This window comes from Cavia porcellus, unplaced genomic scaffold, assembly GCF_034190915.1.
Source record: "Cavia porcellus strain 051 isolate PalLab524CR breed Dunkin Hartley unplaced genomic scaffold, mCavPor4.1 scaffold_25, whole genome shotgun sequence".
Taxonomy (NCBI): domain Eukaryota; kingdom Metazoa; phylum Chordata; class Mammalia; order Rodentia; family Caviidae; genus Cavia; species Cavia porcellus.
In genome coordinates this window covers 36,719,464-36,734,807 of record NW_026947508.1, presented here as the reverse complement: position 1 = coordinate 36,734,807, position 15,344 = coordinate 36,719,464, and the positions used below count along the sequence as shown (strand labels likewise).

Here is a 15,344-nt window from a genome sequence, read left to right as displayed (position 1 = left end):
CCGAAAGGTGTCCAGGGTTCTTGGGATCAGTGGCTCCTGGTGGGGAGGGCACTCCCAAACACCGTCGCATGCGCAGCCCGCAGGCCACGGGTGCCCCACGCTGGACTGGCGGGGCGGGGCCAGGGCGCGGTCTCCCGGGTGACGCCAAACGGAGGAGGTGGGCTGGGCGGGGTTCCGGCTCCCTGGCTCCATGGCCGGGAGCGGCTGTCCCCGAGCATCTTCCCGGAGCGAAGCTGAAGAGAATGCGCCAGCGGGCTTTGGCGGTGACCTGAGTAATTCCAGCCGTGGGGACCTCGCAGAGCTGGCGAGTCCGTGGGGGCGGGTGGCGTGGTCCTGCCCAAGCGCCACAGGTCTCAGGGGAACCCTGTGCCCGGTTCCACTGTCCCATAGGCCTCAATGAGGGGCTGCGGCGCACCAAAGCTCAGCCTCGGGAGTTTCCATCGCTGTGGGAGACGGTGCAAGAGCAAGTTCCGCTCCCGGAGCGGCCTGAAGTGAAGAGGATTCTGGGGGAGGCTGCGGTGGACCTGAGCCTGGAGCTGCGGGCGGAGGTGGGGAGCGGGGAGGTGGGGGGAGGGAGTCCAGACCTGCTCCAAGACTCGCGGGATTCCTGGCCCAGCTTTATGACTCTGGGGAACTTGGGTCTCACTGTCTTCTGTGCCCTCTCCTGTTTGGTTCCGCCCTATCCTATCACTCCTGTCTTCTCCCTGCTTAGATGCAAGGTGCCCCAGCTCTGCCTTGCAGGTGGCGGCGCTACGGGCACTGCTCCGAGAGGCCTGGTCCACCCAAGTCCCCAGCTCCCACGGCCTCTCCGATCCCTCCTCCCTTCTGGCACCACCACCCCACCTAAGGGACCTTATACGCCAGGAACTCCGGCAGTTGCTCCAAGGTCTCCGCCAAAAGGCCATTCGCGAGGGAAGGTGGGAACCTCAGCCTGGGCCTCCCTGCCTTAGCTCAGGCCAGTCCTGAGGTTTCCTGACAGGAACTCCCATGTCCTTCATGTGCACTTTCTGCAGGGACCAGGCTGAGGCATGGGCCCATTATAGCCCTAGGGTCCTTCACTTTGCCTTGGAGGAGTCCAGGCCGGATTTGCCAGAACAGAGATTCCAGAAGACAGCTGGTGAACCCAGGTGGAGTGGTGGTGGAGGAGGAGGGTTCTATCTCTGTTTCACCCCAGCCAACGGGTGGGTTGTGCCTGTCTGCACAGAGGAAGTTACTCGTTTTTGTTTGATTTTCTTTTTTTCTTTTTGTACCAGGGATCAAACTCGCAACCTTGTGTTTGTTAGGCAGGCACTGGGCTATCTCCTCGGCCCTTTATTTTTTGAGTTAAGATCTTCCTATGTAGTTCAAGTTGGCCTTAAACTCACTATATAGCCTAAACTGGTCTCTAACTTGCAGTGATCCTATTGCCTCAGCCTCCCAGAATTCTAGGATTACAGATATGGCCAACACACCTGGCCCGGGACACTTGTAATAGGGATCTTAACATGAAGACTGCAAAATCCCTCAAGGAGATACATGCATGCCCAGCCTGGAGGCAGTAAGGCTTGCTGGAAGGAGTGATTTAACTTGGGCCTTGAAGTATGAGGAGCAACTTTCAGGCAAATGAAAGAGAGAAAAGCTTTTCCGTAAGTGGGAGAGCAGAAGGCCATATCTAGTGGGCAGATGTTCCTCAGACCGAGGGAACAGAAGTGAGGGTGGGGCTGGAGAGGCAGAGAGAACTGAAGGGAGAGGGCAGCAGGCAGTGTTTGCAGCTAGGGGCTGGCTGAGATAAATGTTCAAGGGCATGTTCGTAAGAAGGGGTGGCAGCAGCATCTTCTAGTCTTCCTACAATTTGATGAAGGTGGGTGACCCCCATTTTGTAGATGGGAAAAAAAGGAGCTCAGAAAGAAAAAGCAGTTTGCCTAAGGTCACTCTCAGTGAAGGGCAGCGAGGCCCATTCGCAAGCCAGCGCTTCCACTGTTGGCACTGTCTTGTGTTGCCTGTGGGAAAAGACACAAAATTATCAAGAAGTGACATCTGTGTCCTGAAGGCCTGGATTGAGAAACATGGGGAGATTGATGTTGATTTCATCTGCCAGCAGCAGTCACTGGGACCTCAGTGTCATTAAGGACCAGCTGCGTGTGTCCCTCATTGACCAAGTTGCTGGACAGCTGAGGTGAGGCTCAGGGGAACCTGAATGTGTGTCGATGGGGGACAGGACAGAAGATGGACTGGATGCTGAGGTGCTGGTACTGAGTGAGAAGAGAGGCAACCTGTGAGGGCTGGGGTGGGGGGAGTGGAAGGCTGGTCGCTGCAGTACTTGGGACCGTCGCCAGGACACAGTCAAATAAGGTAGTGGTGGTGTGCCAGGGTCCTAGGTTCTTCGTTTTGTTTTTCTTTACCTTTCTGGGGATTGAACCCAAAACCTCTGCACTGAGCTACATTCCCAGCCATTTTTATGTTTTATCTTGAGATAGGGTGTCACTAAGTTGCCCAGATGGGTTAGAACTTAAAAATCAAGTTTAGCTTCCCAGAATGCACGGACTGTAGATATACAGTACCACGCCCAGTTTGGGTCATACACTTTTTAACCTGATGCTAGGGTGAGCCAAGGGAAGCAGGGAAAGGGCTGTGACAGGGCAGGAGTCACAGATCCTCTTATACAGTGCAGAAGAGAGGATGGTGCCTGCTGGCTTGGAGCTGCCAGGTGAGCAAGAAGACATTTTCTCCCCAAAGGAGACTGGCAGGGGCCTGAAGTCGAAGCTGGGGCAGCAGCCAGGCTGCAGAGGGAAAAGCCAGCTGAGAAAGGAGGGGCTGGAGGGAGCCTGGTCAGGCTGCAGGCTGAGGCCCAGCTGTAGGTAGGTTCTGACTGGGGCCTGTGGCTCCTGTTCTGGGCTTCCTTGCACCCCAGGGGCCTCCTGGAGGAGGAATGTCGCACCTTGGAGAGGGAGATCTCCAACCTGCAGGTAAGTGTAGCTCTGGGCTTTCCCACAAGCCTCTCTGCCCCTTACCTGGTGCTGAGACCCCTGTGTATATATGTGTCTGAGTATATATGTGCGTGTCAAGGTTGTGTGAGTCTTGCATTCCCTTCTCATCACTTGTGTAGTATATGTGAAGTCCTAGAAGCCCACTTTAGATTAACTTGCTGTATCATCCCAGGTCTTTTACTTCTTTTCCTTACCTGAAGCCAAGTGCAAGGCCAACAGCATTGCCAATCTTGGTCTTCAGCTACACTGGTGTCCTCTCTGGGGGTTGCCCTCCTGGCGGATGGGCTGAGGGGCTGCTTGGACTTGTTGCTGGGCTCTGTACTAGGGATCTTGGTCTCTGCCTTCAGGCTGCTGGGCCACTGACCCTCCTCTTCCTGCAGCACTGCCTAGAAGTGGAGTACACTCAGGCTCCTCAGTCTTCCAAGGCAGCCACTGAGCCCACCCTGGCAGGTGAGGACCCTCAGCAGGCCCCTGAGAACCTGACTCCTGTCCTCACCCCACAATGGGCACATGCTGGGGGAGCCAGGCATTGTCTCAGCCGTGTCCTTCCTCAGAGCTAAAGGAACAAAAGAAAGCCATGGAACAGGAGCTGCAGGCCCCTCTGGGACCTTCCTGTGTCTCCAGCAAACAGAGGTAGAGCAAAGCAGACAGGCAGTGGTTGGGGTGGGCTGCAGGGCCAGGCATAGCCCCTCATAATTACTTCTTCCCATCCAGGCAACAGCCCTTGGATCTTAGACCCTTTCCTTGCCTCCAAGGGGCTGCTGGAACTTGGGCCAGACCTCCCCAAGGCTACCTACCTACACCTCCTTTGGAGAAGCGCCCCCAGCATAGAGGCCGGGCCTCCATCCACTGCTGGGGACGGCAGATTCGGTGCAGCCCCAGGGAAAGGTCAGCTCCCTCAGCAGTGTCCAGTGCTGCACATCAGGCCTCAACCTGAAGTAGGCTTCTGTTTCTGCTGAAACTTGCCTCATCTGCTGCTGCTACCTCTTAGCTGCCATGGCTCTGCCAGCTTCAGGTCCAGTCCGGTGTGAGCTCTCAACAGAACCTAAAGGCTGTTTGGATGTCTGATCCTTGCCCGCCACCTTGTCAGTCCCTCATTCTAGGGCTGAGTGTCCAGATATCTGTCAAAGCCTTCAGCCTTTCTCCTCCCAGCCCACCACAAATGCTTGGCTCACGGAGATCCCATCCCAGTCCTGACTTTTGTCCCCCAGGGGACCCAGACAAAGCACAGCAGCAGCTCAGACAGGAATAGAAATTTCATTAAAATCTATGGACTTTAAAATCCTAGTGGTGCATGGATGGGCAGGGTGGGTGGCGCACCGTTATTGCTACAGAGGATTAGAGGCCACTTGGCCAGTGCTGTCACTGTACAGAGGGCACAGAGGACAGACAGACACTGCAGGGCTTGGGAGATGGAGCTCTGGCTCTGGAGAGGGGCTGGGTCACAAGGCCTGGGGCTGTTTGGCACATGAATGGGTTACATGTCTGGGAACCCAGGATCTTTAGCCTGGCAGAAAGAGGGCAAGGGGTGTCGTGCAGGGTCCCCTTTCTTAGGGTTGTAGGCTCAGACCCCTGCTGAGCAGCCTCCACCCCTCTGGCCTCCTGAAACAAGTGCTTTGGGTAGGCTGCTGAGTCACAGCCTCTGCTGGCTGGGCCTGACAGCCAGGGTTGGAATGAGGGGCAGAGACCTTGGAACAGCCAAGTGAGGTGCAGGCAGGCCTGGAAGACAGATTGGACCCAAGGCCAGGGCAGGCTGGCAACCACAGATAATACAGTTTTTACAAAAATAATCACATAGATAAACAGTGCTTGGTGGGACAGCCTGACAAGTAACACTGGCCTTATCCCCAGCCCTTCACCTGGCCTCAGGGAAGAAGATCCAGATTTTCCTGGGTGGACGCTGGGGTCTGTTCTGGGATCAGGAACACTGGTCATGAGGCTGGAGGCCCATACAGAGAACGGGCAGGGCCTAACCCAGAACCTCAACTCAGGGCAGAGTGCGAGGGTATCAGAGGCCATGGGAAGCCTGGTGACCTCTCAGGACCTGGCCCAAGACCCCTCCAAAGTGCTTTGACCCCCTAGCAATCCTTCCACTGCTTCGCCACCCAGCTGCTGTCTTGGCATCCAAAGGACATGTAAACACTGGGGACACGAGCACAAATAACTGCACTAGCAGTGGTAGCCAGGATGACGGCAGCCATCCTGGCTGGGGTGTAACAGAGGGCAGGCAGCCACCCTTGTCCATTGCCTCCCAGTCTCTGGTGGCAGCATGGGGTGGGGGGCCACTCCCCTGGCAGCTGCGCTCATATCCGGGAGTCCTGGAGGCGGCTGGAGCCATTGCTGCCCACCATGGGGATCTGGGCCTTGTCTGGGTGCAGTGGCTGGACTTCAAAACCATCTTCAGGGGAAGGAGCTATGGTGGGGGCGTAGCGCCCAGTCTGGTGTTCCAGGAGGGCAGGGCCCCAGCCTCTGCTTGGCTTTGTGGCATTTTTCAAACGCTGCGTGAGAAGTAGACATGGTGAGTCAGAGGTGATCCCTGAGGATTGGGTCTCCCCCTCCCTCATTTTGCCTGGTCACTCAGCTGGCTCCCACCCCTCACCTGGAGGAGAGTGTCCCCATCTGTGCGGCAGAGCTGGAACAGAGCATAGAGTGGGATGCAGATGACTGAGGACAAAGCCATGAGGAAGCCGATGGCTACAGCCCAACCTGGATACTGGTAGTGGTTGTAGGTGATTGGCCGGTACTGGATCACCGTGAAGATGAGAATGAACTGCAAAGGGTGGAGAGGAAGTTGGGGATGAGGCCGGCCCAGAACCCCTCCCAGACCCCAGCTCTCTACCTCCTGGTTCCCATTCCTCTCCAGGTTCCCAAGCCAGAAGAGACACTTGGGGCAGGGCACTGGCAGCTGCCAACACCTGGTCAGTGGAAGAAGCAGGTGGAACCAGGGGCACAAGGCACAGTGGGCAGGTACCATGGGAAGGGAGGGGGATGTCAGCCTAGTCCTGAACTGGCCAGAGAGCAACGTAGATGCTGCCACCTTTGGAAGTCAGTCAGTCACAGACTCTATTTGAATGGTGCCCTGCTGCCTACTGGGGCAAAGCCAAATCCTCGGCCTTTGACCTTCACCTTGCAACGTGACCTCAGCATGTCTTGCTGGCTGTGTGACCTTGGCCTCAATGTCTCAGCCACCTGCCTCTCCTCGCTTTCTTCTGAATCTTTCTCTGTCAACCCGGAGTGGATTCCATCTTTAGGAAGCCTGTCCAGGTCTCCTGAAGGCCTCATGGTGGCCTTTTCCATCTGCTCCCTTCAGTACTGTTTTGTGTTTCTCAACAGACCTGGAAACTCCTGGGATGGCATCAGTTCTGGGTCCTCGTGCCTTGCACAGTGCCTGGCACAGACCCATTTGTTGATTTGAGCTGATTTATTCTGAAGAATGGAGGGGGCCAGGGAGGGTAAAGCCCTGCCTGCCTGTGGCTGTGGACGTAGCGACATTCAGCCTAGAAATGGAAAGTTGTGAACTGCAGGTGCACTAGGGAGCCTCTTTGGAAGGAGATGGGTACAACAGGAAGTAAAATCAGTGGCTGCAGCAACATAGGATGTTAAAACTTGGGTAGGTGGCAAGTAGGGTGCTTTGGCCTGCCAGCAGTATCCTCCTGTATCTTGGAGCTCAGGTTAGAACTTCTGGCCTTCCTTGTAACTAAATTCTAAAAGGCAAGAGCCACATTCAAACTAAGAGGCCCTATTGTGACACTGCATGTAATGGGAGTGAATGAGTCTCCTTGAGCCGGGCGTGGTGATTTACACCTGTAATCCTGGCACATGGGAGGCTGAGGCAGGAGGCTACATAGTTCAAAGGCTGTCTGAAAACAGCAAGACCTTATCTTAAAAATCAAAACAAAAATGTCTTTAATGAAACTGGAGCCTTATTTATATGTAGAAAAATTCCTTCACTGAGCTCACAGAACGATGGAGTTTATCAGAAAGAGATTTTCAGAAATAAAGCTCCCAAAGAGGGGATGCCAGCCTGATAAGACACATCCATACAACTTGCAGTCCTCACTTTAAGGTAACAATTGTTGAGTGCTCTGGGTACAGAAAGGTCCCTGCCCAGGCTCAAGGAGATACCAGACCTAGGCCAGAGTTACCATGACAGACCTTTCTAGTATCCAGCTCTTACCTGCCTCCTGCCCTGGCAGGTGCCCGCAGATCTCGCTAGGGCATGAGTCCTGAGAGGCTGAGCTGACATTAGGCAGGCCCTGGGCCTGAGCCTCTGCTATAGCCCCAGCCAACACAGTGCTGGTGTGGTGCCTGGCTTCCCATCCCTGAAAGGAGACTTCTGCCCCACCTGTTTCAGAGCTGGTACCTGTGCCAGGCTTAGGAACCTCCCACCCCCCTGTGGTGGAGGCTCAGCCCTCCAGGAGCCTTTTCTTCAGCCACACCTCCAGAGTATTGTCAGTGCTAAGCTCCCAGCAGCATCCAGGAGTGCAGTGTGATAGGGGTTGATTCAGGACACACCCTTGCCAGTGAGTGACTTTTGACTGTCACTAAGAGGTAGCCCTGCCTCTCCTCTGTCCCTTGCACTGTCAACCCACCCTTAGCCCTGGCTTTCCATCTGGAACAGAAGACTTAAAACAAGACAGATTTTTAGCTCATGGGCCATTCCTCCTAAATATACCATTGTGTCTATGTCACACTGGTATAGCAGGCAGGCTCTACACTATTGCTCTCCTTATTAGCTGTGTGACTCAGGGCATTACTTAGCATCCCTGTGTCTTAGTTTCTTTATCTGTAAAATGGGGGAAACAATGCTAGCCTGGAGAGTTGTGGTACACAAGTTAATATGTGAACAATGGCAGAAAGCACCTTGCTGTGGGGGGAGGGTCCCTCCACCACTCAGCTCTCTGATTGGAGTTTCCATTGTGGAAATGGGGACTTCCCCCAACAAGCCAGCACACTGACCTCAAAACTGCAGGAGTGCAGAGCTGCTATCCCTAAGCCTGAGCCTGCAGGTTTTGGGGCTTCTGGAACACCGGATCCCAAATTTATATGCATATGCACATTCACATGCACAGTCTCTCCGTGAGCATCCCTCTAAGAGGGATTGGGAGCTCAAAGCAGTGATGGACAGTGACTCCTGAGGTCCAGGGTAGGGGCTGGACTGCCAGGAAGGTGGGCTGACTCCCCGCAGTTGCTAGCAGCCCCTGGGCAGCTCCAGCTTGGGCAGTGTCTTCAACCAAGTTAGAGCTTAACATTCGTTTCTGAACCTGTCACCTGGACCTGGTAGCTCTTGAGTACACAATCTGATCTGACCGTATGGCATCTTCCTCCCACCCTGCTGGAAGGCCGCTAGAGTCGGGGGTATGGTGCTTTGGCCAGGTGGATGGGCTCCTGCTCGCCCTCTGTTGTTTCCCAGAGAAAAACACTGGGCCCTGAAGAGGGAAGGCCTCGGGGAAAACTTACAAAGATGATGGCGGGAGAGACAAAACGCCAGCAGATCTGGAAGAAGAGGGGTGGGGGGAACCCCAGCATCATCTGGATATCCTGGAAGTAGTTCCTATGCCCTGGAGAGAATGGGGTCATCAGGCCCAGTAGGACAGAGTAGGCCAACTAGGGACTGGGACAAACCAGGCCATGGAAGCACGAGCACTTACCGTAGATGTACATGATGGACACACACATGATGCAGGAGATGACGACCAAGGAGAAGCTGGCTGCATAGTTGTCCATCAGCAGCAGCCAGTAGATGCCTGCCTGTGGGCCAGTGGCAGCTGAGTCACCTGTGCAGGGCCCAGGCTCCCACCCTTCCCTGTGGACCCTGCAGCAGCAGCCCAGTCTTCCTCCTACCGGCTTCTCACCTGGCTGGTCAGGGGGATGCCCAGCAGAAAGCCAGCCACAGCCACGGCCAAGGTCACATAGGTCTTTTTCTGCAGGATCCACTCATTCCCCACCTCATCCACAATGGCTGTGACCAGTGTCTCTAGGAGACAGAACTGCAAGGCCCAGCCCTCAGAGCAAGGGACTGACCACTCCTCTGTCCTGCCTCCCCAGAGCTCCCCAAAGCAGCTCATACCTGAGTGCCCAGCCCCAGCAAGATGAGCATGAAGAAGAAGAGCAGGGACCACAGTGGAGAGATGGGCAGCAGTGTGAGGGCCTCTGGGTAAGCCACAAAGGCCAGGCCGGGGCCGTGGTCTGCCACGCGGGACACATCCACACCCAGATGTTTAGCCATGAAGCCAAGGATGGAGAAGATGACGAATCCAGCGTAGACGCTGGTGGCACAGTTGGTAATGCTGATGATGACACTGTCCCTGCAGGGGAGGAAAACCATGCTAGAAGACCCACGCCTTCCTGCTCCCAAATTTGGGCCAAGAAAAAGACATGGAGATATGGAAAGTTCTAGAAACAAAGGTGTCTCCAAATCCTTCTCAAGTGAGCCTGGGCTCTCAATTCTTCACAGACTCAGGGCTATCACAGTCCCCATTACTCCAGTCTCTGCCAAATCTTCTCCCCCATTCTTGGGAGTGGAGTGAGCCTCCTGCCCCAGAGCCTGGGGTCTGTGGGGAGCTGTGCTGGGGCTGCACAGAAGGCAGGACGGGCTGGTGCGGGGCTGGCTTGGCCTTCTCACCGGTAACAGTTGTTGTGGAACTTGTTGTAGGATGCCATGGTGATGAGGCCACCCCAGGCGCAGCCCAGTGAGTAGAAGATCTGGGAGGCGGCGTCCCCCCACACCTGCAGGGAGGGCAGGCCAGTGAGCGCTGTGCTGAGGGGCATCCCTGCTGGGGCCCCTCAGGCGCCCTCCAAATCCCACCTTGGCCTCCAGGATCTTGTCCCACTGTGGGGTCAGGTAGTACATGATGCCCGTGAAGGCTCCTTCTAGGGTCACTCCGCGGACGAACAGGATGGTCAGCACCACATAGGGGAACGTGGCCGTGAAGTATACCACCTGTGGCAGGACGGCTCCATGAATGCCTGTGGCTCTCCCATCCCAGCACCCCCTCCCTGGCCCCAGCCAGCCACTGGCCCGCTAGTCCCTTCCCCCTCCCTTGGCCCTTTCTCATGCTCAATGATCCCACAGCTACTAGGGGAGGTAGGGTCTCGGGATGGGGACAGACCCTGCCTGGGCAGGGGTACTTGCTTTCCCTGAAGACTTGACCCCTCGGATGAGGCAGAGGAAAACGACCACCCAGGAGACACCAAGGCAGCCGAGGAGGGACAGCCGCACTTCCCCGAAGTTTCCGATGTCATCTGACAGCTTCAGTACATAGAGCCTGGGGAAGGGGCACCGTCACAGAGGGCCAGACTCTGCTGTCCAGAAACCAAGCCCGAGACCGGCTGACTGTGCTCTCCTGTTATAAGGGCCCAGCAGCAGCTCCTGTGAGATGGGAGCCACTTTGGGGGCCCCAGCCAGCCCAGACCCCTCAGCCTGTAGCCTCTTCTGGGAGCTGCAAAGGCCACCCCCAGGCCTGGACCAGCCTCCTCTCCTGGAGCACAAAGGTCTCCAGCCCCATATTAGCCCACTGGTCAGCCCCTCAGACTGTCTCAGGAAGATTTATGAGAGCACCCCACCCTCCATCTCTGAGAAAGAAGCACTGAGAAAGGCAGCACTGTAAGTGGCTCTGAACACCTCTCCAGGTGTGGCACCATCCGGCAACCCCTGGCCCACCAGCTGGACGCTTATGTGCCAGGCCCTGGGTAGGTGCTGAGCACCCAGACCTGCAGAAGGCATCTTCCCAGCATTCAGAGAAGGCAGAGGAAAGCAGGCAGGACTGCTCTGGTGGTGGATGAGGGCAGGTACAGCGCAAGGGGCCGCAGGCCCTGAGTGATGTCTCCTCTCGGGGGCAGAAGCTGGGTGGAAGATTCCCCGGAGGAGGCAGGCGGAGCTACAGTGAGAGGGACGGGGAGGAGATGGAAGGAGAGAAGATGGCCGGGGATGGGGCGGGCAGGACACGACAGGACGTGCAGGCTGAGGGAACAGTGTATGCCAGGGAGACCTAGACAAGCATCGCAGCACGGGCATGCTGAGAAGCCCAATAAGCCTGGGAGGGCAGAGCATGAGAAGAGAGAAAGGGACAGGAAGGGACCAGATTGTGAGGTGGCGTGAAGGCAAGGTTAACTTGGATTTGTCCTGAGGGCAGTGGAGGGTTTTTCTGAGCATGCTCTGAGGGCCTTTCCTTGCTCCCAGCCTTGCAGGGGCTCCCATCTCCCACTGCAGGGAAGATAAAAACTTCACGGTGGCTGCAGACACTACAGGGTTCACTGGCCTGCCCTGCCTTCTCCAACTGCCTCTCCGCTTACTCTTGTCCTGCTCACGGCCCTGCTAGACTGGGCCCTTGTTACTTAAGCCAAGCGTGTCCCTTACGTACCTCAGGGCCTCTGCACATGCTGACACCTGTCTTCAGTGCGCTTCCTGAAATACCCACATGCACACGTTTACAGTCGCACGGTGCCTTGTGCTTAAAAGGCCTGGTGTTGGCTTGCTTTCTTTCTTTCCTTCTTGCTTTTGATACCAGGATTGAACTCATGACCTCACGCTTGGCAGGCAGGCACTTATGCCCCTGACTAAACCCCCGGCGGTGCTTGGTTTCTTGATGTTCCTAACACATCTGAACAGACGTCTCACATTTCCACTGGGCCCTTACACTTTCTGCACCTGGGCTCCCCTCCTCCCCTTCTTTAGGTTTTCACTCAAGTGCCCTCCTCCCCAAGGGGCCTCTCTGCCACCACCCAGCACCTCACACACCTTCGCTGCTGTTTTTTCCCACAGCACATTGTCCTTCCGTCATACTGTACACTTTACTGTTGGTTTTTTGGTCATTTGTCTCCTATGGGGCAGCAGTTTGTTCACTGCTGTGAGCCCAGTGCCTGGCCCAAAGAGGTGCTCAGTAAGTCGTTGGTCATGAATGAATGAGACATATGGTGAAAGTGGGAGGAGAGAGGGAGATGCTGGCTGGTGACCAGTGTGGCTCCTATAGTTATTTAAGTTGCCAGTGAGGAGCCATTCTTGAACCTCAGTCTCCTCACTGTAAAATGGGGATGATACTACCAGCCCGAGCGTAATTTGTACATAAATGTAAATTAAATACAGGTCTCCTTTCCCTCTGGGACAGCAGGACCTCTCAGTGTGGCCAATTCCATGGCTCTCCTCCAGTTTTCTTGGCTATGTTCTTACCTACACATCAATTCTCAAACCTCCTGCAAATAGCTGAGGTACCCTGGGGTGTGATGTCATTACCCTGGGTGCTCACTCGTGTGATGATGCTGCCAGGGCTGGCATTCGGTGTTTGCTCGGGCCCCCTGCTTTGCCTGGCCTCCCATCTTCGGTTCAGGTCCATGCTGTGACAGCATGGACTACCCACTCTGTCCCCTCTTGCACAGCTCCCCAGACTGCAAGGAGCAGTGCAGAATCCTCTCCAGGTTCTCAAAGGACAGGGGACAAACGACACAGAGGACAAGATTCAAGAGCAGAGGGAGCGCTGAGGTTCCTGGCTTCAACAGCACATTCCTGTCTTTTGTCCTCTAAGGCATGCACAGAAAAATATATCTACAGGCAGCTGGGCTGGGGCTCCAGGGAGCCAGGCCTTGCCTACCTGGCAGCTCCTACCTGGCATATCAGTGCTGGGAAGCTCTGCCCCTCAGCAGCCACAGGCTCCTACGACTACTGTCGAAAGGCACTTTCCCGCAGGGCCGGTCGGTGCTCAAGTGAAGAGGCCATTACTTGTTTAAAGGACTTTTATAACTCTAATTATGCATGCTAAACCACTACTAGTATTTAGAGTTATTTTTTATTATAAGAGCATAGCATTAAAGTACTAGGAATTAGAGTGTTTAGAAGCCTAGCCGACTTGGAAACGAAAGAATGAATTCTAGCTTTATTTCAGATGGCTTCATAAGTTAGTTTTTTGTTTTGTTTTGGACCATGTGCTTTGGAGATCAAACAATTAACCTAAGAACTTTGGAACTCAACATATTTACAAACTGGCTCTTGATATATGATCTCTCTGGAATTATTCTACCTTGCTTTCTCCCTCTCTCCCTTCCTATCTCTATGTATATCTATCTATCATCTATCTGTCTATCTTTTATGTTTTCAGTCAGATCCCAAATGATCCCCAGCTTGGATGATCTAAGCGATCTCTTCGTGAGCCCGGCACTGGCTCACACAGCACCTGGCGCTGTGCTTGGTGATTCGTGCTGCATCCTTTCATTTCCCCTGTGTAACAATGCTGTAGGAACTGTAACTGCTCTGACTTAGGGACAAACAACCAAGACTTTAGAGAGGTTTGGTGAGCTTCCAGGCCACACAGAGGGGAAGTAGCACAACTAGGATTCGAGAGACGTCAGCGACTGCCAAGCTGCCAGAAGACACGGGGGTGGGGGACGGGCATGGAGTCCACCGAGTGTCAGTGCTGGGTGCCACGGAGGCAGTGGGCTGGGACAGCCTGGTCACGAGTTTGGGGCTTGCTAGCAGCACTCAGACCAGCACAGATGGCTGTGAAGCAAGATTGAGAGGAGGTGTTGCGGGAGAAGAGAGCTGGGTGTGAGAAAGGAGGATAAGCAGGAGGAGATGTGGCCCAGAAACCCGCCCTTGAGCTTCCCTCACATTAGGTGTCTCTTCTCCTCCTCTTTGGCCTGCTTTACTCATAAAACAGAAACTTTGGGGCTGGGGATTTAGCTCAGTGGCATAAGCACCTGCCTTGCAAGCAGGTGGTCATGAGTTCAATCTCCGGTACCGATAAAAATGAAAAAGACAAAAAAAAAAAAAAAATTAAAAAAAAATAAAACAGAAACTTTAAAATAATGTCTGCACAATTTACACAATATTGAATTCAAACAGTATCACACCAGCTGGGCGTAGTGACGCCTGCAGTCCCGGCACTCTGGGAGGCTGAGGCAAGAGTATCACAAATTGGAGCCCAGTCATTTAGAGACCCCATCTCAAAACATGTAAAGTGTTAGAGATATATCTTAGTGTAAATGTCCTGGATTCAATCCCCAGGATGGCATTAATTAGTCGACTAATGTTAAATGACATTCTGCCACTCTTCCGAGGTGCTGGAGAGGGGCGAAGTCTCCTTGTGTAGTACTAGGCACTAGTGGGGCCTGATGAGCCCAGTGCATACAGCCTGGCATGGCCACTGCTACCCAGCTTAATCTTTGAATTTCAGTCTTTAAATCTGAAGATAGGGGTAATGGTATCTACTGAGATAAAAGTGGGTGCTCAAGAAATAGGGGGTGCTAGGTCTCCTCCCTCCTTGCTGAACGAAGCAGCAACAGCTCCCTTATTGGTCACTTCCAAAAATTTCCAGGAGGGGGCAGCAGAGAGCTGTATTGTCCGAAAAAAGTCCGGCCCGGGACAGCGTTCTTCAGGTAGGCCCCGCAGTTTCAGCTGGGGAGCACAGTTCAGCTGGCCATCCAGTGGGCTCTCCAGCTGGACCTCTCCGCATATTATTTCCTTTTTTTTTTTTTTTTTTTTTTTTTGTCTTTTTCATTTTTATCGGTACCGGGGATCGAACTCACGACCGCCTGCTTGCAAGGCAGGTGCTTACGCCGCTGAACTAAATCCCCAGCCCCTATTAGCTTTGTCCCTGGTGGTCCAGCCACACTAGGGGTTCCTGGTAGACCGCTCTTAGGATAGGTACTCCTGGAACATCTGCTGGGAGGGCAGTAGCGGGGGCGTGGCTTGGTGCTTTCTGGAAGGTCCATCAGCCTTAGTCTAGATGGCGCTGTACGTGGGCACTATGTCTCCAGTGGAGTAAGACACCTAATGGGAATTACGTGCTTGGTCCTTCCATTCAATGTAAACTCCGAGAAGGCCGTGGCTGCATGTGTCATCTCTCTGAAATGCCCTCTCCTATGACTGAGTGAGCCTGCTTCTCCCTCACCAGGAAGCAGCAGCTGGGAGTCCTGAGGGCAGTGACCCCGGCTTTCCTGCCTCTGAGAGTGTCTAGCCCACCTAGAGGCTGCCTCAGGGAAGCTGGTCTAGGTTTGAGCACTCAGAGGACCTGCTGCGACCACAGGTTCCATGGAGGCACGTACTCCTCACTTAAATGGCTCTTCACACTTCCGAGAAAGCCTCATCCTGGCATGGGAGCCTGTACCATATGATGCCCGATGGCCTTTTGTCTCATTAGTGTCCCATCTGTCCCCAACCCCAGCTTCAGTTTGCTTCCTCCTGCCCTCTGCTCACCTGCTCATTCTCTGCCAACTTTCTATTGCCTTCTTTCCCTCTTATGGGTAGCCCTGACTACTTCTTGTCCGCTCCTTAGGTCTAACCACTACCCCCGTGGTGACCTACCATGGTCTGCATGTGTCTGTATTCAGGCTCTTACCCCTAATGATCAGCTGCTTGTCTCCCCACTGGACTGTGAACTCCTCAGG

The 15,344-nt window shown here is 54.5% G+C and overlaps 2 protein-coding genes across 11 annotated transcripts in view; one reads left to right on the top strand and one right to left on the bottom strand.

Annotated features, from left to right (window-relative positions):
• Positions 1-57: 57 nt before the first annotated feature.
• On the top strand, positions 58-4,248 carry Ccdc24 (coiled-coil domain containing 24). 6 transcript variants are annotated; one of them, XM_023567019.2, is made up of 9 exons: positions 58-272; positions 391-548; positions 729-886; positions 1,014-1,127; positions 2,078-2,155; positions 2,891-2,945; positions 3,314-3,416; positions 3,521-3,599; positions 3,681-4,248. In XM_023567019.2, the coding sequence occupies exons 1-9, from the start codon at positions 191-193 to the stop codon at positions 3,901-3,903; spliced, it is 1,050 nt and encodes a 349-aa protein (XP_023422787.1). In that variant the 5' UTR covers positions 58-190; the 3' UTR covers positions 3,904-4,248. The 6 variants fall into 6 exon arrangements, with proteins under 6 accessions (XP_023422787.1, XP_063092352.1, XP_023422786.1 ...); XM_063236282.1 differs by having other exon boundaries at positions 66-272; positions 2,081-2,155; XM_023567018.2 differs by having other exon boundaries at positions 71-272; positions 742-917.
• Slc6a9 (solute carrier family 6 member 9) overlaps positions 4,205-15,344 on the bottom strand; it is a 30,662-nt gene continuing 19,522 nt past the window's right edge. For 4 of the 5 annotated variants that reach the window (XM_004999900.4, XM_004999901.4, XM_063236274.1 and 1 more), the window contains 9 exons: positions 10,102-10,234; positions 9,775-9,909; positions 9,592-9,695; positions 9,037-9,274; positions 8,822-8,956; positions 8,618-8,717; positions 8,427-8,527; positions 5,566-5,736; positions 4,205-5,464 (listed from right to left, as the gene is read on the bottom strand). In XM_004999900.4, the coding sequence (XP_004999957.1) occupies positions 5,270-5,464; positions 5,566-5,736; positions 8,427-8,527; positions 8,618-8,717; positions 8,822-8,956; positions 9,037-9,274; positions 9,592-9,695; positions 9,775-9,909; positions 10,102-10,234 (1,312 nt within the window). In that variant the 3' untranslated portion in view covers positions 4,205-5,269. The remainder of the gene's footprint in view (positions 5,465-5,565; positions 5,737-8,426; positions 8,528-8,617; positions 8,718-8,821; positions 8,957-9,036; positions 9,275-9,591; positions 9,696-9,774; positions 9,910-10,101; positions 10,235-15,344) is intronic. The other variant, XM_063236273.1, reaches the window with a different exon arrangement.

Bases quoted from the DNA above. Each gene is read 5' to 3' on its own strand.
- Ccdc24 (XM_023567018.2), top strand. From the start codon at position 191: ATGGCCGGGAGCGGCTGTCCCCGAGCATCTTCCCGGAGCGAAGCTGAA. The intron at 549-741 runs GTGGGGAGCGGG...TCTGCCTTGCAG, and splicing joins GCCTGGAGCTGCGGGCGGAG to GTGGCGGCGCTACGGGCACT. The intron at 2,156-2,890 runs GTGAGGCTCAGG...CTTGCACCCCAG, and splicing joins CAAGTTGCTGGACAGCTGAG to GGGCCTCCTGGAGGAGGAAT.